The sequence below is a fragment of the Pezoporus flaviventris genome, unplaced genomic scaffold (genome assembly GCF_033815535.1).
Source record: "Pezoporus flaviventris isolate CSIRO_AGI_PZ_B2104156 unplaced genomic scaffold, CSIRO_AGI_Pfla_v1 ptg000007l, whole genome shotgun sequence".
NCBI lineage: Eukaryota > Metazoa > Chordata > Aves > Psittaciformes > Psittacidae > Pezoporus > Pezoporus flaviventris.
In genome coordinates, this window is record NW_026892555.1 from 89,708,046 (window position 1) to 89,730,623 (window position 22,578).

At 40.7% G+C, this 22,578-nt stretch overlaps 1 protein-coding gene across 6 annotated transcripts in view; it reads left to right on the forward strand.

Annotated features, from left to right (window-relative positions):
- Positions 1-22,578, forward strand: part of HIVEP1 (HIVEP zinc finger 1) — a 133,816-nt gene that overhangs the window by 67,882 nt on the left and 43,356 nt on the right. For all 6 annotated transcript variants that reach the window (XM_061449463.1, XM_061449465.1, XM_061449464.1 and 3 more), the window contains one exon: positions 6,972-7,025. In XM_061449463.1, the coding sequence (XP_061305447.1) occupies positions 6,972-7,025 (54 nt within the window). The remainder of the gene's footprint in view (positions 1-6,971; positions 7,026-22,578) is intronic.

Sequence of the window (22,578 nt, forward strand, 5' to 3'; positions counted from 1 at the left end):
TTCCGTTGACTGTTTTATTGTATGTACAGTGTAGCAGTTCATTGCTGGCACTAATTTAATCTGCAGAATATAGATTGTATTTTCAAATATTGCAAGCTCCTTTTTTCCTAAAATGAAGAATAATAAGAGGACTTTTATCTTCTATTTTTCAACGGGTTATGTAAAGTATCTGTCATGGGTTCTTCATTTTTAAATCAAATAATTATATATGGCAGGGAGTATGATGAGCATTCAGAGTTGACATTAAAGGGAAAAATGCATAAAATATTCTTGAAAAGCTGATAAAACAGGTCATTAATCAAGGTTATAATGACTAGTAGAACATTTTAAGATGTTTTAAATCTCATTTTTTATGTTTGAAAGAAGTGTATGATATTTTTTAAACTGACAAACAGCTCCTGCATCATCCTACTAGTTGCTAAGGGGTTTGTATTCACATAATTTTGAAGAAGTCTTTTTCCCCCCTCTACTGCAGCTGTACGAGCAATCTTCAAACGCAGTAGCATCTGACAAGATGAGATTTAATCTGCTTTATGTCGCATTTTTGGTAGGCTGGGGTCATCTGTGCTATCAATTATCAGGCTTAGTGTTTGGCAGTGTGTTGTGCTGTGGTACTGTGATTCTCTAAGCTTCAAACTGGAGAGGAGAAACCACAAAACAAACCATATGCCAAAAAGTGTCAAGTTCCCACACTATAAAATTACAGAGAAGATGTAGGGACTGCTTTTCCTCATCTGATCTCTTCCTTTTAATTTTGGGTGTTCCTCATTAAATTGGAAAAGGGAAATGTATGGGGACAGAAGAACGGTTTCTAATTAAAAGTATAGATTTAAATTTAAGTGAGAAGACTGCCTCATCCTATGGGTTTAGTGAAATGCCTTTTTTCTGCTGTTTGCCAGCATTGTAGGTGTTCATTCTGCAGCAGGAAGGCAGCAGTGGGAACTCCAAGCTATCAAAGGCATCCTCAGGTCCCTGGCTCTGCCAGCCCTGGAACCTCCTGTCTGCAGGGTCCCCTGCTTCTGCAGGGAGGGGCAATGCTGCCATCCCTCTGTGAGCGCAGGGTGCAGCTGGGACCTGCTCCTCAAGCTGTGCCACTTGGCTCTCAGGTTTGGAGGCTTTTCTGCTGCGCGGGAAGCCTGCGTGCAGGGACCTGCCGAGCCTCGGCTTGCACTTCCCGAGGGATGGGCAAGAGGCAGCATCCCTGCCAACTGCCCCACCAGCTGTGCTGCTCTCTCAATTAACCTAATGGGCTCCTTGTACAGACAAGACTCTTGGGGTTTGATTGTTTTTCCTTTTTTTTTAATTAGCTAGTTAAAGGAAGTCTCGGGATTCATCTCAGTTAACCAAAGCCCATTAAGACTGTAACGTTCATGTTTTAGTGGGTTGTAAAGAGCCTTTCCTCCTCCTAGCGAAAGGGAAAAGCCAAGCACCGCAACCTCCTCGCTTCTTCATCCTCCCAGCCCTGGCAGGTATTCCCTCCTGCAGGCAGGGTGCCTTGCGATTAAATGCTGCCACTGGTGCTGAGGGAACCTGCCATCCAGGGAAGAGCTCCAAGCTTGCATCTGCTTCACCCGCTGCATCAGCTTCCTGCCTTTTGCCCTTCCCATCCTGTGCCCTTCTCACTGCTGCCTGTGCTCTGTGCAAATGTGGATGCTCGAAGCATGAGGCTTCCCCCAGTGGGAGGTGTGAAATGGCCCAAGTGGGACATGGGAGTGGGCTCAGGTCCCTCAGTGCCAAATCTGAGCCCTTCTGCATACACCTCTCTGCACCGCCCGTCTGGTGCTCAGCGTGTTTTTATTTATTTGATTGACTGTGGTTTTTGTGCATTTAATAACAAGTGCCTTTGGACACACTTCTCATCCAGTGAAATCACAGCACTTTGGTACTGGTGCATTAGCCTGGTGAGTTTCAGTAGTTAGAAAATGGAGGTTTCCACACAGGGCCTCCAGCCTCTTTTCACTCGCTCTCTGAAATGAAGTAGCAATGGAAATTGCAGAGTTTTGAACTTGCATCAGTGGTTTTCTCAAGCTGTGCATCCCCCCTCCTAAAAAAAAGACAACCCCCTACAATTCTGTTTTCAGTAATACTGCCCAGTGTGCATAGTGTGATTGCATTAATCCATGTCAGCTGAATTTTGTCACTGCAGTTCATTTCTCTGCTAGTGATCTAGATGATCAATGCAAGAAAAAAATGATTAAAATGGTATCTTTGTGTCCACTGAAAAAAAACACATGCAAAGTAGTTTTTAAAATCACTTTCCAAATGTCTTCTGGTGCAGTAAGGTGAGAGAGTGCGTTTTTGGAGAAAGCGAGTAGAAAAACTGTTTCCATCTGAAGCTGTTTTGCAGGAGGTATTCTTAGGATGACTCAGGCACAAGGCCTGAGAATTGTGCTTGTCTTTAACTGAAGGGGAAAAAAATGCTGACATTTTCCTTCCAGCTGTTTTGGTTAAATACTTGAGTGTACAACCCCAGCCTTTCAGGCAAGATGTGAGCTCATATTTCTCAAAGTTTTGATGAAGTAGCCTGTCTTAACATCCAGTATGTTGTAAATCTGCTGATTTTCCACTTATCCATAAACAGAGTATGTGAGATATTAAAAATATGACCAAGGCCCTTTTTATTGTTTTAGAGCAGAAGCTTTGTGTTTTCAACAAGAAGCCAAAACCCCCCTTTTACAGTGGTACAGACGCATTCAAATGTGTACAATGAAAAATATTGATGTTTGGGCATTTTGCATAAGCTTAATGAGCACTTCTTACCCATCACTCTCATGTGCCTTTCTGGTGACTTAAAAGCAGTTGTGTCCTCCTCAGTGACTGGTTCTCTGTTCCTGTGTGTGTTGTTATTCTGCAAGGTGACTTGTTCAGCAGGACTCATTACACCAGCACGGGAGCTCTCTTGAGCAAAAAAGGGATGGAAAAACCTAAAACAAAACCCCCAAATGAACCCAGAAGTGTAAGATTTCTTTTGCTCCAGCTAAAATTGCTGTCAGAAGTTACTGGTTTTATATTTTGCAAACCTCGCACTTTTCAGTATCTCTGTTTTCCTTTGCTGAAATTCCCAACCCTTTATTTTTCTTCGTTAACTGACTGTATAAATAAGGCCTTAAAAGTTTTTCTTGAGAACTCCTAATGCATTTCTGATACACAAACCTTAACATGTTTATGTGTATGTTGGTATGCTGATATCTTAAAAAAAGAAAGTAAATATCTTTCTAAACTACATTTTATTTGTGGTGTAATTAAAATATATGAGGTGAATCTCAGTGAAGATCAAAAACAGACAATGTAAAGCTGTTGAAAAATCTAGTTTACTTTACTGTTTAAAAACTCACCACAGCACCACCGTATCTGACTCAGACTCTTGGTATCCATTTAATGATCTATCACAGCAGGAGGTGTGTAAAACAAGAAGCATGTATTAAAGCATGCCGATCTCCTTCCTTGTGTCCCTAAAAAGCACAGGGACATTGCCTATTTAAAACACCAAGGAATTTGGTGGTATTTCCACACAGCAGATACCTGCTGAAAGAGCTTTGTCAGACAATAATGTAAAAAGGTATAGTAGTGGAGTAAGAAAAGCCATTGCACCCTTGTTTCATCTTATTTTGCACACATGTGCATATATATATATATAAATAAGTATGTGTAAAAGCCAATATAGCCATAAGTATGTTTTATAAGTAAGTACACACATATTAAAAAAACCCCACTATTATGATATTATCTGAGCTTTCCTTTTTTGAACTACACACTTGCCTGGGATAACCAAGAGCTGGCTGCATAGCTTGTTACACTGGTATCACATGGAATCACATGGCAATTTCCTCTTTTATTTCTTTTTCCCCTCACTTGGTGAGAAGTGTCGCATCTTAAGTAAGAGTGTCTGGCACCATCATCATCTGCTTCTAGATGTGTGCTACTCTAGAAGGCTGTCATCTGAAGTTTGGGGGCATTAGGATAGGTCTTGCAGTAAAGTAGTCAAGATAGGTACTGTTCTGTCATTTTATGGGAAATGAAGAGGGTGCCATATCTGCTATGTATTAGAATTTTCCATTAGTTAAATTACTTTCTTTTATCCTAGGAGAAGTAAATAATATTCCAGTTTCTTTTGTAAAATTTTCAGATTAAACAGTATCTCCATTATCACAGGTTTAAATCTGAAATAATACTAAATCAAGTGAGTAAGGAGTTGTATAATATTATTTGCAATTAACAGTGCAGTTTTCAGTTCCTCCTGGGCTTTGCAGATGAGTTTTGTGTAATGTATTTTTGCTTATAAGGAATTTTCAAAGGTATGTACCGTTAAGAGAATCTATCATATAGTTATGAAATAATATGACATGTAATATGTAATTTGCCTTAAAATGTTTCACATATGGGTAATTTAGGGAGATATGAGAGAAGGAATTTACTGGATAATCTGAATTTGCTGTTAATTAGCAAGTTATTGTCAGCATTGAGGTGGCTGTGTTTTGGTGCCACTGGTGTGATTCCAAAGCCTGCTCTTCCCACCTGCTCTACAGAGGTTTGGGATGACCCATTTCTTCTTTCCAGCCTGGAACACAGTGGTTCATAAGGCAGTCATCCATATAGGATCTGTAGTGGTAAAATGCAGCAGGCTGGGAAGCAGCTGTCACAAATTTTGTACAATGGTGTTAAACACGCCTTGGTGTAACAACAAGAGCAGGTAGCTCTATGCTATGGGTTGTTCCAAAGATGTAGCTCACAATGAAACATTTAGGAAGCAGACCCATGCTAACATATACCCTGCCTCATTTGCAGTCAGAATCGGAACCAGCACTGAATTTTTCCATTGTTTGCAATGCTCAGAAGTGTTCTGCACAGAGATACCTCCACAGGTACGAAGATGTATACGCAACAAATATAACTCACTGGGGGAAACACGTCAGGAGATGTAGGAGACTTTCTGGCTGGGTACCAAGAACATGTTTACCTAGTTATTATTTGTGTTATTTGTGGTTCTTTGTTTGGGATTACTCTCTGACAAAGGGGTGGTTGTGAATTTCTGGTAGGAACTCTTTTTTTCCTTTAATAAGAGAAAATTCAGCTAAGGAGATCAAAGCGATTAATCTTTTTGGCAATCTAACATAGTATGCTTCCAAAATACTTCAGTAATTTTTCTCTATAAAATAGGATGATGGTGAATTTAAATGCATACATTCCTTGTAGCATTTATCTGAAATATGCAGATAATTCTTTTAAGAATGAAACTGCAGTTGTTTGTCTACTTAAGCATAAATTTTGGTGACAAATTGTTTACATTCTCTCAAGAGAGAAACATATCTTACGCATATCCCTAAACAGAGGGGAAATGGGTTTGATAGCCAGTCTATGGGTGTGATTGCTTGTTGCATTTGGTCAATCCTACAGCTCCATTTACAGGGTTAATTTGTTGAGGTTTATTGTTTCCTGTGTATTTCCTGTATATGTTAGTGTATTTCATCCCATGTCATGCACCTTTGTAAATTGCTTATTCCATCACCTTTCTGTAAAGCAATAACCTGTGGGAAAACAATGAGATTAAGATAGACTTTTCTCTAATAACATTATTGGCACATATATATAAAAGATGCATTGTTTATGTTTCCTCTTATTTTTGCTAGAAATCATTATTTACAGCCGTTCCTATTAAAAAAAAAAAGTATAGATACATACAGTATTTCAGCCATAGTTTAAGTCCAGGAAGATGTTAAATACTAAGTCTTCAGTGCTTAAAGTAAATCTGCATAACTGGGTTGGGAAATTGCTGGTAAAGGATAGTTCTTTTTTCGAGTTGCTTGTGCTTGTCTTCAGCAGCCAGTAAGCCAGTACAAAAGAAACTGTGTTATAAAACTTCCCTTTAAATATGTACATCTGTCTCGCTAACCTCAAAGGAAGAAGGAAGAGGTTTGGCTTTTAAAATTGCTGTAATAGTCTTTAGACTTTCTCAGAAGCTTCGTTTGCTCCAGCTTCGGGAGCAAATGGAAAAAACAAAACCAAACAACAAAACCAAACAAACAAAAAAAAAGAAAGCCTTAACAGGTGTTTTGGAAAATGAACAGTATTATCTGAAATCCATGTGCCAAGCTCAGACCTTGGGCAGACAGGCTGTAGTTTGATGTGGAACTCAGCTTCTCCCACTGCCACTGCTTCTTAGCAACATAATGTGAAGCCATCCTGAAACCACTCAGAGGATTATTTGCTACCAAAAAAAATAGAACTCAAGTTTTATTCATTCCAGTTGCCCCTTTTCTTGCTTCTTGCTCTGCACTTGCAAATGCACACACGTGCAGAACAAGCCCCCCTCCCCCTTTCCCGCTGCATCTTCTGCACAACTTTGGCAGAAACACAGTTCCCATCACTGATGTGTCTGGAGGGCAGCAGGTGATTTGCGATGAACAGGACGAGAGTAAAGACTGAAGGCCTCTTTTTGCTCCTGTTGTGTCCATAGGAATTTGGGTAGTTTCACGGAGGAATAAGCATGGGGCTGCTGCTCACCCCCCACTGCTCCTGTGTGACAGTGCTGGCTCCATCACTTCATGTGGCAAATCCTGTTTGCTGTCTCTATCGCTGTGGTTGATGCCCCGTTGTCTTTCTAACAGCATTTTTTCAAAAGCTTATTAAAATACTCTGTAATGCACCGTAATACCTATTCCGAAGAGTCCTCTGACTGCATTAATTATTATAGATGGTACAAAGCTGTGGTGGGATTAGCTGCTGGCTGCAGATCCAATGCCAGTGCTTTTCTTTCTGCAGTTCCATGTAATTTAACATGTCAGTAGCCTTGCTAGTAAAACATGATAGAATTTTATATGGCTGTATTACTCATAATGTACTGCATATTTACCTGTGAATGGCATCACTCCTAGGTATGTACAGATAGTTCAAGACAGATTTCAGTAAATGACTTTCTAAAATCTTATAGTATCTTATAGAAGTATTTTAATAATGACTTCTTTTTCTTGCAGACAAAATTGAAGAAGCACAAAAACAACTTAATGGAACAGAAGACCAACAGAGAGGTAATAAACAAACCCCCAAAATGAAATGGAAAAAGCCTCATTGTGATTCCAGAGGCTGATCCAAAGCCTTCCTGCATCAGTGAAAAGACTGCCTTGGACTGAGCACTGTATGAGGCCCCAGGCATATCTGTCTGCAGACCAGAGACTGTGTCTGTAACACCCCAATTTGCTAAGACACAAAGGCTTTGTTTTAACCACTTGAGTTGCTGCCTTGACCTTGATAAGACTGCTGAAGCTGTAGTATCAGAGATGTGCACGACTTACTGACTATAGCTTGTGCTAACCATTGGTTCGTTTTATGATTTACCTAATCATTAATAACCACATTTGGTTTATGGCAAGCGCAGTATGTGATGATTCCTAACAGATGTTGAAGGGGGATGGATCATCACAGGTTATTTTAAGAAACAGATGACCTGTGACAGATTAAATCTGTGTGTTAGAGCTTAGAAAGCTGGTGGTAAGTCATTGTATTTCAAGGCTGGCTGACTCCAGAGGTACCTGTTTGGTTGTGTGTTGGTTGTGTGATAAAGCTCTTCCTCTTCTGCACACCCACAGAGATGCTCAGAGAAAGGGAGTGGGACAGGCAAACAGTATTCTGCTGAGCTATGACTGGGCCCATCATGGGAGAGCTGTGAAAGGTTCATCTCCACAAGCCTGGAGAAGCACATGGGCAGAAATCCATATTATGGACTCACGGAGTGAGACCCTGTCTGGATCCCTTCCAGGGCTGTCCGGGCAGAGCCTCAGCCACAGTGTCTGGGTGTGAAACCCATCCCCATGAGCTGTGGGGAGCAGCTCTCCAAGTTACCCCCTGGTCTAAGGGGGGTTGCCAGCTGAGGGTGTGGGACACGTAAGGGGACACACAATAGCTTTTGGGCACTGCATAGGATTTATTATGGGATGTTTAGGGGAGGAACCAAAGGTAGGACAAAGATGGGATTTAAGAGACTGGGGCAGTAACAAGTATGGGATAATGAAATAAAGAGTTCATCTGTATAAAAAGCGGATTGGTCAAGATGCTTGTCTGGTGAAACCCTGTATCTCACCAGCACAGTCTGTCTCCTTACTAAACTCCACCTTCAACTGGTTTTCGGTAAGGAACTCTTTACTCCTTGTGTGTGTGGGGGGTGTGTGTGCAGTGCAGCAACTGGAGTGAGTGTGGGTCTGATTGCTAGCAAAGATAATGCAGATGAGCCAGTGAGCAGGTGAAGTAGGCTGGGGGCCAGGATGGGTTTGGGAGTCTTGAAGGTCCACCCCTGGGTATGAGAGTATCTTTATGTCCTTAGGGGTGAAAGCACAGGAGGGCAGCTGTAAGGAGCAGAGGAGTCCTGGACATCTCTGGTTACATTTGTAATGGTCTGTACCAGCAGCTGGAGTGAGGCTGCAACCCTGGGGGCTCATATGTGCAGGTGCAGCAGCTTAGGATGCTGATATTCAGGGGTTGCTACTTGGCAGGCTGAGTTTCTGAGCCCAGCTACTGGTGGGGTCTACCTCGGACATGGTGATACATTCCCAGTTAATGGACCTCTGCCCTGTTCAGGTGGATCAGGGAGCAGGATGAGTGTTGGTATGAGTGCTCAGAGTGTCTGTCTGGGATATGTATGTCCAGCTATATATGAATATATGTATGTATGCATGTGGTATATATGTGTGCTCTGTGTGCATGTCCCTGTTGGGAAAACATTTTCAGCCTTGCTGCTGGTTGGACGTGGGGGCATAGAGCAGCAGCAGCAGCCTCATTTCTCTTGAGCTGCCCAAATTGACATGAGATATTTTTCTCTAACAGTACCCTCTATCAGTGCTTTTTCTTTTCTGGGTAAGCATTCACCTTTCCTGGTAGTGAGCTGTCCTTCTGGTCTGTGACACATCTGTGAACAGTGCTGTAAATTGCTGATGCTCTGTCCTGGAACCAGAGTTTCTTTATCTTTTGAAACAATGAACTTCAAAACTTTTTGAAGATCAGAGAACAGAAGTGCCCAAGTGGATCTCAGTAGGGTCCATCTGGCCCAGAATTCGGTCTCCAAGAGGCAATAGCATGTACTGTTTAAGGACAGCACATAAGCCTGGCCACTTTCTTTAGTCCATTCCCCTCATGCTCTTCACAGACATTGGATTAGGGATATCTGCCTCATCCTTTTAGTTCCTAGACATTTATGGAGCTGTTACCTATGAATCCTTTTGATTAAATGTTGTCTGCATCCAGTTTTCTATGACAGCAAACTGCAGAAGTTCCTTAAAAATAATTGCTAAATCGCTAAAAGTGATTTTTTTTTTTTTTTTTTGCTCAGTTTTCAGCAGGTGTCCCCCAGTTCAGCCACTGTGGGATTTGTTAAATAGCAGTTCTACAGTCATCTTATCCACTGCCTTCATGATTTTATAAATCTCCTGTATCTCGGTCCACTTTCCTTTCTCCAAACTCATGACTGGTTTAATTTTTCAAGGGAAGGTTTGATATAAACTGTCTTGTCTGGGCGCCAGGACTGTGATGTTGCTCTATGTATTTTTAAATGGTGAAAGAGAGGAAAAAAGTGGCTAGAGGCAATAGCAACCGTTCAGAGATTTACAGAGACTTTTAAACAAACTAGACCTTCTACTGAATAGTTTCAACATAGTTTTGTTTAGTGGGTTGTAGGTAAGTGATATTGTCATCCAAACATAATTAGCTTGGCAGGCAAAGTATACCTGCTCTCATTGCTATAGGTCTTGCAGAGGTAGTATGGCTCTGGATCACTTTTTGTGATACACATGTTCAAGCTAAAGACCTGCTTTCAGGTGTTTGTTCTCACACATGGCCCAGTAACACCTTTGCACAAAGGAAGAGTAATCCTCTAGTGTAAACTTAACAATGTACTCTGAAAAGGATGGTGCTACAAAGATTTATGTGGTGGTGGCACTCAGCTTTCAGCATCTCAGAATCAGAGATCATTGCTTAATCTTTGGCTTCTAACCTAAATTCGTATGGGTGACAATTGAAAAATTAAGTTTTGACCTAGAAAATTGATAACTGAGATAATAAAGTTACTCTTTACCATTGAAAATGTCCTCTGCCCTTTTTTTTAAGGTTTCTTAAATGTCTCAGTCAGATAGATTTATTGGTGATATAAAGTAAACAGAGTGATTTATTTGAAGCTTTAGAGTCTGAAGGCCACTGAAAAAAATAAAGTACATATTCTGAGCAAAACAAGTAAACAAAAATGTGCACATATTCACATAAGTTATTTTAAATCACAATCCAGTTATGCAGGTTCATGTGAAGTATGGTTATAGATCTTCCCTCTTTGTTCATTTATTTTGTCTTTCAGTTCATCTAGATCAGTTTAGATTTGTTTATTTCCTGTCTGAAATGAATAGGGAATATAATTCTGTGGAATTTATCACAACTACTGATCTGTCAGTTGCAGAGCTGTCAGTGGCACAGCATATATCCAGGAAGGAATTTTTCATCAGTTTAATCATGCTGGGTTTCTGCTGACTAGCTTTGTGCGCTGAGCAGTCATAACTTTATACATGTGTGGGTTTTAAGTTAAATTTAATTGACTGCAAAAAGATACGTGATTAACACCTCACTTTGCCATTAGTGTAGTAATCCAATTAAGTGCAAATTGAAGTAGGATACTGTTAAGCATGGAGGAGACAGTAAATGAGCAGACATAGTTTTCAAGTTTGCGGATTTTTGTTATTTAATATGAAATTTCAGTTGGAAGGCCTACTCTGTTTTTTTTTTTTTTGGAGTGATAGTCCACAAATGCATTCAAATTATGAATATTCGAATGGCCTGCCACTGAGAACAGAAACATGTTTGTTAGGGGCCCTGCTCACCTTCCTGCTCAGTGAGTGCGTAAGGTGGGTCGTTCTTGTGTCATTACGTTTTTTTTCTCAACTGCCTAATTCTGCTATGAATTTTCAGTAGGAGCAGCTATGCTTTTCTTTAGGTTTAATGATGTCTCCCAAGGCTGTTTTACACCTTGGGTCTGCCCCTGCTTTGAGGTTGAATTTCATCCCATGCAAAAGTTTGTTAGTGTGACACAGAAGAACCTGCTCCCCGTAAGTGCTCCATGTGGTTCTTTAAGATCCTAGAAAGGATGGTGAGCTTGAACTACAGAATATCTCTCCTTGAGAAAGCAGTGAAAACTTTCTTTGATGTGGAACCCAGTGGGTAGCATGGGCTGGAAGGCAGTCAGACAAATCTGACTGCTTTATCTTTGATCTGCCGCTGGGCATCCTCCTTAGAAAGCCATCCCAAGAAAGTCCTCTCTGTCTTCTCCCTTCCAGACTGGTAAAGTCCAAGTCCTCTTGGGTCCTTGTGATTACTATAGAGGCTTCTAATTTGGTCATCCCTTCAAAACCAGTTCAGCCACTGAAGGCCTGTATGAAATGCTGTAAGCATTTGTTTTCATCTTTATCCATTGTCTGCCTATCACAGCAGTCTGAGTCCTGCTGGATACATTAGCTCCACCAACACCATCGCTGCACTCTTTAGGACTGGTTATTTCCAGACTTGGAACCACCAATGCTAAACTGCTGCCTAAATCTCTCTCTGCTTTTGAAACTGTTCTTGGAACTAAAGTTGGTGATTCCAGCAACACCAAGATTTGCCATAAAATGAATGGCAGATCCCCAAAAGAGCCATACTTTCTGCAGTGTTGTGGTTTAACTCCAGCCCCACACAGCTGCTTGCTCACTCTCCTGCAGTGGGATGGGGGAGAGAATTGGAATGGTAAATGTAAGAGAGAAAAAGGTTGAGATAGAGGAAAAGCTGTGTGCGCAAGCAAAGCAAACCAAGGAATGCCTTTAATACTTTCCGTGGGCAGACGGTGTTCAGCCGTCTCCAGGAAAGCAGGGCTCCATCATGTGTTACTTGGGAAGGCAAACACTATCACTTCGAACATCCTCCTCTTCCTCCTTCTTTAATCAGCTTTATTCCATACCGTATGCTGAGCATGACACCATACAGTATGTAATATCCCTTTGGTCAATTGGGGTCAGCTGTCCCAGCTGTGTCACCTCCTAACTAACTGCTTGTGCACCCCCAGCCTGCTCACTGGTGGGGTGATGTGAGGAACGGGAAAGGCTTTGCCTCTGTATAAGCACTGCTCAGCAGTAACAAGAACATCCCTGTGTTATCAACACTGTTTCCAGCACAAATCCAAAACACAGCTCTATAGTAGCTACTATGAAAAAAATTAACAGTATCCCAGCCAAAACTGGGGCATGCAGGAGAATGGGAGAAGGGTAGACTCTCTGTACTTATTTCTTCAATAGGTGGAATTTTAGACAGCTTACTGATTGTCACTGCAAGCTGTACGCAGTGTAACACATCCATCCTGAACTCAAGACTTTTGGTCCCCCATGCCCATGCAGGCATCTGCCAGTCTCCAGATCTCTTCCCAGGACTGGCAGGTGTCTGTCTAGCTTCAAGGAAAAGCCTGTTTTCAACCTACAGTTTTAGGGATCAGAGGCTTTGTATTACCTGCTGCCTCAGCTACTGCAGCTGACTTTACTCTGACAAAGCATGGGGAGATTTACTTTTTGAACACCAACTTTCCTTCAAGGTCTGTGCTCCATAGCATGGACAGGAGGAGCCATGTTCTAGTGGTCCTTTTAGTTACAGCACTCCTCGTCTCACCCACAGAAAAGTTGTTGTAAATAGTTGAAAGGAATATGCTGCCAGTTAAGTTTCAGATTGGTGCATTTTGTTGGTCCCCTCCGGCTGACCAATTCTGACAGAGTGAGTACTCATTTTGGAGTACCCACTTCAGCTGAAAGGATCAGGTCTGCCCTAAAACTGTGTTAAGGTCTCTTTAGCACCTCTCTGAGTCTGTCATTTGCCTGTCAACCAAGTTGCTGTACTTTCTCACTCCATTGATTTCACACTCCTTAAAGAGCTTTTTCTGTTTCTTGCCTGAGGCGGGAGATGCTTCATGTGGAATTTGAAGATGAAGCTGCGTATTCTGCTGCATCCTCAGTTTCAGATTCTCAGCATAGCTATTCACTTCTTGGTCTGTGAAGATGGATATTTAAGTTGTTCTCACTTGTTCCATAAGTCCAAGCACCTATGACAGATCTATCTTGATAGAGTTCCCTTCCAGAGGTACCATAAGTTTGTGCCTAGGATGGTATCAGAATTTCACCCGCATCGGTTCTCTTTCCAGAGTCTTGTGCTTAAATGTTAATAGTTCCCTCTTCATTTGCATCCTGAGATGCAGAAACATTGTGGGCAGGCCAAGAGTTTTGTCTGAATTCATCAGTGGTTGTTTTAAGTGGCAGCAGGCTCTGTTGGTATTTACTGAGAAACCACTAAGACAGAATGATTCAAAGCTCTGGTTTGGACACCGTCAAGGTCCAGGCAACTTTCGGGGTGCTGTTGAAAAATAGTTTTATTTACAGTCCCTGTCATGGGGCTGCCTAAAGCCTCTGTCTCCACTTTCAGTGGGTACTGATCTGTCTCCGAAGCCTTAAGGTTGTCACAGCATTTGGTGAAGTCACTGCGTGCAGGACTCTTAGGACTCTCCTTTTGCCTGCTTAGGTCCATGTATAGCTGTGTGGAACCACCCCTCATGTGAATGTATATTTGAGCTATCATGCAAAGAAAGAAAGGGTAAAAAAGGAGAGATTATGTTCCAGCAGCAAATATTCTCCAAGATGCACAATCCACATGCACATATGTTCCCTTCCCACACTTGGTAGTCCCTTCAAAGTAGTGTGTTGGCATGGAGGAGAAGCAACTGAAATTAAATGTCCTTTACCTTGTTTTCCCATCTGCTGTTTTTTTACCTGGAATATTATTTTTCTAGTAAATCTGACAGTGCTGAGATATAGGTGAGGAAGTTGATCATTATAAACATTATAAATGCATGTATGAGACTTCAGAAATGTTGGTTCTGCTGCATATTCTTGGTAGACATATTTTGTATCTTCAGGGTCCTTCCAAACCCTCCCTACTTTATCATCCCTCTTGTTAAGTGAATGGATGTTATTGACAAAATTATAGAGGGAGTTTCAAATACATTATTATAGATAGATCAGCATTCTCCTTTGATAAACAAAATATTGCATACGTCTTACCTTAAAGGTTAGTACCCTTTTTATGTTGTCATGTCCCAGCTTACTGAGGACTCTCATCGGCCTGCCATCTGGCCTCAGAGGAGCAGCCAGGCCCCTTTTCCTTCTCTCCCCTTCCCGCAGGCATTCCTGATCCTGCTTCCTGCCACTGCACCTCTCCCTGCCAAAACGCAGGTGGGAGCACCACATGCTGATGGTGTACCATGCTCCCTAGGTCATTGGCTGTGGTCAGTACTGCATTTTTTCATACAAGGGAAATAGGAAACTGAATGAGAAGGGAAGAGATCAAACAAAAATCTGGAAACATGGTGCTTAACAGTTTAAGCATTTTGATTTACTGGCTTAGAGTGACCTCATCCCCACAGATGCTTCCCTGAATTTTCCCTGTAAGTTTGAAACCATGTGAGCTTTCTGGATTCTTTGCTGTGATGGTACCCACATACTGTCATTAGTCAAAACCATTTTATCTCCATTTTGTATTTATAGGAAACTGTGCCATGTTTTTTGGGCAAGACATGTAACCAAGATCCATTTTGATTCTTTTCATCTTTCCATCCTTATCTCTAGCAACCATATGGGCTAGAAATATAGTCACTCTAAATGGAAGTGGATAATCTTCAGTAGTTGCAAGTTACAGTAGTGTCCTGTTTGCTACTTAACGCTGGTGAGAGGATTAGCTAGCCTTTTTATTTTTCTGCTGGCGTACACCAGAGCTACCTACCTTTTACTTTCCAAGTGTTCAAAACTACAAGTTAGCAACAACGTTTTATGCAGTTCATTTGTGCATTTTCCTGGTGTCTGATTTCATAAAGTGTTTGTATCTACATTAAAATATGTCCATATATGTGTCTGAGAAGAAATTTATTTAAATTGTTCTGTGTATCTTAAACTGTTAGGCTTTAAGTCAAGTCTGAACTGTCTTTCTTAAATATTTATGGCAGCTAAGACAGCCATGATTGGCTTGATGCAGGAACTGTTTGTGTCTGTAGCTCATGCCATACCAGATCTCACATTTTCATAAAGTCCTATCTATTCTTAAAATCTCTGGTGTTTTCAGATTGAGGGAACATTGCAGGCTGCTAATAACAAGAGTGGCGACTTGAAAGGTCCTTCCTGTCTTCAGGCGCATTCAGTGCAGTGATTTGTGCTCACTAAGGACAGTGAGAAAACTTGCCTGACTTCTGTGGGAACAGGAATAGTCTCTGATATCATTTAGCTTCATTTTTCATTGCTTTCGTTTTCAATAGTTAAGTACATTTTAATGTCCTCATTTTACCAGTGGGGGCAAATGGATAGAAATGGAGATGTTTACATGTTCTTTGCTCTGAGAAACAACATTAGAATATAGGCAGGGAATTTTTCTGGCTCCTGTAAATCTCTTGGGTTGTGAGTCAATGTCTGTATCTGTTACTTCTATTTTAATTTTCTTTGGTTAGTACATTTAGTTTAGACTACTAGCAACTGAAATCTGTTCGGTAAATCCACTGCTGGTGCTAGACATAGCAAGAACTGGTATTGTTTTGACAGGCAGACAAACAGATTTACAGTTTTAAATTGTACATTTCATCCTTTGAAGCTATTATGAGAACTGGGTTAAAACATTAATGGAATGTGTAAGTAATAGTATTTTGACTTTTCCTGACAAGTCTGGCAATTTTTTTTTTGAGTGACAGTTCAGCAAAAGAGATTCCAACCTGCAAGTGACATTTGCAAAGGGACATTGTACAAATCAACATTATAAAGCAATTGCTGAAAAAGCATCTTCCGATAGCAAACGGCAAGTGGCTGTTCCAAATGGTACAATGCATTGTTGAATCAGTGGCTATGTTTTCAGGATCCTGACATTTTTAGCTTGACCCGGCTTTAACAAATAGAAGGGTTTTTCTCAAGTTTCTAAAATCTGAGGCCAGAACAAGCTCAGTTTTGTGGTGGGATGATGCTGAGCTAACAAACTAGCTAATTCAAGAAGTATACCTCTGCGTGTATAGTAAATACAATAGGTTGCTAATTTTAGCTGATGTGAGCCAGGAGCGAGCCCGTTATTGAAACACAAGAATTTTTACTTGTGAGTTTCCTTGTAGTCTGTCTTCTTTGTGAGTAATGAGTGGGGTTTTTCATACTTTCTGGATACTCCTTTAGCACAAGGAGTTGTTAGTTTCCTTTGGCTTCCTTTGAATAAAAAATATAAAAATGGATGGTGAGTTAGATAACACTCTCTTGTAGCTATATCCTTATAGGCTGACCTGGATGGAGTCTTTCATAAGAATTTCCTAAAAAGGTACACGTATATGTGTGAGAGGGCAAAAAGAGAGACTGAGCACATCTGTGGAAAAGGGCAGGTGAGGCTGGGAAAAGGAAAGAGCTCTTGAGTAACTCAGAGCTGTCAGCATTGAGGACCTCCTATTGATGCTGAAGCAAACCTACCCTGGGGGAGGTCATCCTTCCCACTTCCAGCATGGGTGGGTCCAGCCAGACCCGCCTGAGCTTCCACTGTTAGGAACTTCCTGGTGTCTAGATTTCCATCAAATCACCTAACTTATGCTTTTGTCATGTTCACAGCCCCATTTAGTCCCAAAAGAAAGACCTGCTGTGTAAGACTTCCTACTTGCTTTGCCAGAACTCCAGTTCTTTTCTCTGTTTTTAAATAGTATGGTTGTTAGGTGTGAGCTCTTTGCTGCTTTTCATTTCTCTTCAGTTGCTACAGGCAGTATGGAAATTGCTCCATTTGGTCCCTGCTTTTCAAATGGAAGAGTATGTTAAAGAAATGCAGAGAGTATGACTAAGGAGCTTGTTCTGGTTTCAACATCATTATGAGCAAAGATAATTTAGTTAACATCTTGTTCATTTCATTTCTGCTTGTAACCCTCAGACTCATGTTTGGGTATTTTATATTCAGTATCTCGTCTGACCAGATAGCAGCTGCTCTTTGCTGATAACCCTACAACTGGTTGCTGTTTCATGAGCAGTTCTATAATTCTGTTTTAGTGGCCTTTCTTCTTCTGTGTGTTAGAGGTAGAACTAGCTCTAAAGATTTATTAGCCAAATCCTAACTTCCCAGTAACAACTGATAATCCTTAAATTGCAAGCAGATTATTTAGTCATGAAACTGTTCATAGCATTGCCTGGCATTGGAGGAATATTTCCAGATGTCCCTGAGGTATTTTGGTTAATTTCTGGAAACATGCTTTTTCTGTTTATCTTTAAAAAGCTTTATTCTCACATGGATAACTCGGTGAGACTGGTTTCTGGTTAGGTTTGACTGGGAGCCCATAAATTTGCCTCTGGGGAGGCACCCAGTCTTATTTTGTCTTTGGAGTGCCTGGGGTGGAAGAACTTCTCAGGCTGGGATTTCTTGTGATGTCAGTTATCATAACGTCTCTTCAGCTACTCATAGTCAGCATGCTTTATCTTAACAGCATTCAGGCAGTGGTTACTTTTCTTAGTTTAGTATTAAGGCTTCTGTGTGGATGCAATGCAGAGCCAGCACATAAACTCCATAGGGCTACTTTGAATAGCAAATCATTTTATTTTTTTTCAGCATATTTAATATACCGTAGTATATGCCCTTGCTGAATATTCATATATTGACATTTTGTGAGATAGTTGGGCATTAAACATAGGTTGTGTGGTCTGAGTTTGCTGTTCCTGTCTTGCCTTTCTTCTGTCTTGCAATGAAGTGCCCAAGTTCTATAAAACTGTACAGTGCTTCAGCCTCAGCTGGTTTCTTACCACATAATGGTGGGAAATATCGATTAGTATCAAATGTCATGTTTTATTTAATGTGTTTCATACTGGGCAGGAAATTAATTCTTTTTAGAGAAAAAAATAATCCATTTCACTTTGGTCAGAGATTTTCAGATGCGCTGAAATTTTGCCTTTGATTCCCATTCTCATGTGGATGTTGGCATTTCTTAGCTGAGGCTCTAGTGTTACCTCAGTGGTCAGATGTTTGTTGCTGTTTGATCTTCATAGTCTTCCTCATCAAGCACACTGTTTTTATGGCTAAAAATCTGCTGGTTGTTACTTTTTTTTGCTCCAGCCAAGAAGCTAAATGCACAAAATTAAACCAGCCTCTCATAAAAAAGATCTTTCTTGGTCTTGTTGACAGAGTAGTTATGTCCTTACACCCCGTCAGGAGTCTTACCGCCAAGATAGTTTTGATGTCAGTAGCCATGACTGGAGATAATGCCGTCAGAAAGGCAACCTCAGACTACAACGTGTCATTTACTCTTTACCTATCCCAGGGCCAAACAGGAGTTGGCAGGCTCTCACATCTGGGGTGAAACTGTATCACAGGGGAGCTTCCTGGTGAGTCCAGGCTGTGTGCCTCAGGGCGAAGGTGTCTCGCTTACCTTGTGCTAAAATGTTATTGCACAATTTATAATGTTAATCCTCTCTGCCCTCACTCATGGTGCCACCGTATTTCATCTAGTTGTGAGGACTAGCTCAGAGTGCACCTTTGTGGCTGTACCTTTATACCTGTATACCTTTTGCTGTATCAGTTGCTAGGATGCATGTAGTCTTGATTCTTGGGGAAGAACCTTTGATGTTTGTTACCTTCAAAATGACAGTTCAGTCCTATTTATATATTAGTGGAAACAGTATATTATACAGTTTAAACTTTACCATTTGTACAAAATGGTATTAACTAATGTTTGCCTGCTCTGGGCTGTGTGAATGAAAGCATGACCAGATCAAGGGGAAGGATTATCTTCTCCTACTTGGCAGTCCTTAGACCACCTTTTAGATACCTTGTCCAGTTTTGGGGCCCTTGGTGCATGAAGAGCATCAAAAACCTGGAGTGAGCTCAGCACTGGGACACCACCCATCACGGGTGGAGTACTTGTCCTCCAAGGAGAAGCTGAGGGACAAGGGCTCATTTGGCCTTGAGAAGCAGTGGGTTTTGGAGGGATATTATGAAAATGGTGTCAGACTGTTCACAATGGAGCATGGTGGGAGGATGAGAGGCAATAGGATTAAGTTGAAATGAGAGAGGTGCGGACTGGCTTGTTCCCCACGAGGACAGTCAAGCGGTGGAATGTATGGCTCACAGAGACTGTATAGACTCTCTCCTTGGAGGTTTCCAAGACCCTACTGGATAAAGCCTCTGGTCTGATCTCATAATTGGCCCTGATTTCAGCAGGAGGTTGGACTTGAGATTTGCTGAGGTCCTTTCTCACTTGAATTATCTTGTGATGTTACAAAATACTATTTTTTTTAAATTTGTGATACTTAGTGGTAGAGGTACAGGGTATGATTTCTTGGTGTACATATCAATAAACATGTTCTCTACAATTAACTTTAATATATGATCTTGAGATACACTGATTTTATGGGCTCATAAGATGTGATGGTAGAGAGCATTAAAATTTAGTTTGACTTTACAAAATGTATACTTTCATTGAGGTTAATGGCACTACTCAAATGAGTGCTGGTACTGCATATTAACACAGATGCACCTTTCCTGGGCTTGTGTTAGTAGGACTTTCGCTGGTTTCGTTAATAATGAGGAATTATGCTAATAAAATTTTTAACTTTCATTCCAGGATGAAAGCCTGATGTGAAATGACCCTTAAAAGAGGATTTGAGAACCTCTCGTTGACAGCCAATATGATAACTTTGATGGATCACATATCAAACCACAGCTTAATGTTGTCTGTTAAAAACACCAAGAAAAATAATGATGTGTTTACAGGCAGTATGAAATCAAAACCATACTTAACCTTATCTATGCCTTATGGAATGGTCCAGTATTTGCTGATATTAACAACATATGTTGCCATAGATGACACTTGATCCAATCCATATCAGAGTGCTTTAGCCTTGAATGTCAAATCCCTCCCCTCCCCCCTTTTTTAATTAATTATTGTCAATTTGTGCTTTACATAGAGATTAAGTGTTTTTTAAGGGTCTGTTCTGTATATGTTTGAATTAGTGTTCTCAGCAATAAAAGCTCTTAAGCATACAATAAGCCTACTGACAGAGGTTTTCAGATATCACTGCCGACTTGGGAGTGCTTGCTGACTTGCCTCCTGGCCTCTGAGAGACCACCCTGTGACCTTCTCAAGAAGTCTAAAGTTATGCACCTGAAGTAAGACTCTTAAAATTGTTGGTAATTGACTTTAAATCCTCTCAATTTCTGCTTAAAATTAAGCAAGGCGCCTGGGTTAATCTTGGCCAGATCTTTTTGTTGGCTGTTGACTGTGACCATTTTCATAGCTGCATATGTGGTTTATGTAATTAAGGATTTATGTTTGGGGGGGGTTTATGCTTTGGAAAAACTATCATTTTAGGAAAAATATTTATGGCTGTACTTAACATTTAGGAAGCAATATGAAGCCAGGAAGGCCATTTAATAAAAAATTAAAATTTAGTTATTCCCTGCTGTGTTTAATGTAAATTCTGGTGGCCTAGCGTTTGCTAGCCAGACTTATTTTTGCTCTCATAATGATGTTTGTTATTCACAGAAATAGACCCAGTGCAGTGATTCATGAGTGCTTTCGATAGTTTTGGTGAAATCAAAATTAAATAAGTATCATACATCAAGAATAAGAGTATTTTGAATATCTAAGGACACTGGGAGGCTTAGCTTTAATCAGCATCAGATCCTTAGTAATGATCTCTTCTGAAAGCCCATCTTTGGATTGCTACCGTTGTTTGTGGTCAGACTAACATTTTAGCTGTATGTGTAAGACATCAATTAGTATTTAAACATTTTCAAAAGAGGTTGCTCTTACTTGCAGTGCCATGGGAGCAAAAGTACAGTTTTAGAAGCTAAACTTCAGGCACTTGAAGTGGATAATCTGGTATTTGTACAGTCTGCAGTGATTTTTAAAATTCGGCAACATGAAGTGAGTGCATGAGATGAAAATGGTGCATTGGACCATAGGGGCAGGCAGTGGTTGCTTGCTCGGTGCTTCACAGGGTAGCACTGAGGGAGAAGGGAGCTTGGTGCCTTGCTTCAGTTCCTTCTTCTCTTTCTCTTTTCTTCTTAAGTGCAAGCATGTAGCTCTGTTAGAAGGGAGAGAAAGAGAGTAGGTGTTATAATAACATGTAGGCTTTGAGACAGGCAGTTCTGGAAGTTACTTCAACAAAACCATTGAGATCATTTTGTCAAGACACTGTTTAGTTCACCAGTAAGTGTTTCGGAAGAAGAAAATCAGATTGCTTATACCTTTCCTTTATTTGCTGTATGAGTTACTTTGCCAGATTGCTATCTACACCATCACATTTGTGTTCTGCTCTATTTCCTGTGCACGGAGCAAAATGCAGCAGAGAAATTGCAGGTTAACAGTCATGTTTAGAAACATCAGTTTTTCTTGTCATGTTTTGAGTGCAGAATTCATACCGAAGCAAAAGTATTAAACAGAGAATCTTGATAGCAAAGCAGAACAAAGCCAGCCAGGCAAAGCACGAAAGAGATGCTCTGGTGTCCCTGGGATATGAAAAGTGGGGTGCTGACCACAATGATGTTGTTACCTTCTCTCTTGGGCTGGGTAACTTAATCCTATTTGATATAATACAGCTTATGAAAAAGAACTTTTTTAGATGTCTGATTGAGGTGACAGCACTTCTCAGCAGCACCACTTCACCACCTGAGAAAAAAGGGAATTACTGCTGAAGGATAAGAAGGGCTTTGTGTTTGCGGAAGGAGGTGAGCAGAGCACAGGAGAGAGAAAGAAAAGTGGATCGGTTTCATTTTTGCTTCTCACACACACATATGATGTTTCTACCTTCTCTTTGTTCAGTGTCAGCTTGTTGATGTGGGTAAATGGCCCTGGGAAGTTATTAAGCTCCTGAAAGTTTGTAGCTCTGAAAGGTGGAGGAGTGTTTAGCACTATGGGGCTGCTGCTTTCCACCAGATTTGTTGTTGCCTCTGGAAATATTGATGCAGTTGATCTTTGGGGAAGCACATAGCTGTAGACTAACAAACTTGTGGTGGAATATCTTCAACATAAACTGGGAATACAAAGAAAAGACTCACACAGAAAGAACAAGAAGCTAAAACCAAGTTGAGTTGTCAGAGATTGCTTTTTTCCCCAAATATGCTAGAAATGTGGCTTTTAGCAAACATGAGGTGAATATTTCCATTAATAATAATGATTTCTAAATTATCCAGGAGTGAAGTAGAGCACAGGACTTAAACTATTATTAAGCCTTTTAAAGCCATTGTCAATAAAGTACATTTTACCACATTTTGTAGATACGTATGTGAAGCAAATTTGCAACTCCCATCTCTGGGATCACCAAAGGCGTAAAGTCAGAAATACAAATAAGAAACTAGTTCTCATGATTTCTGTAGACTGGAATTTTATTGGTATAGAACTACAGAAGCAGCACAACTAGTGCTTGCAAAGACTAAAGAAAAATCTATTTCTTTATTTAATGCAATGCATAACTTGCCTTTCTTTATTCTTTTTTCTTTCCTTTCAATTCCCTAAGCAATTTTTATGGTTTACCATGTGTTGAACCGCATTTTTTAAAGTAA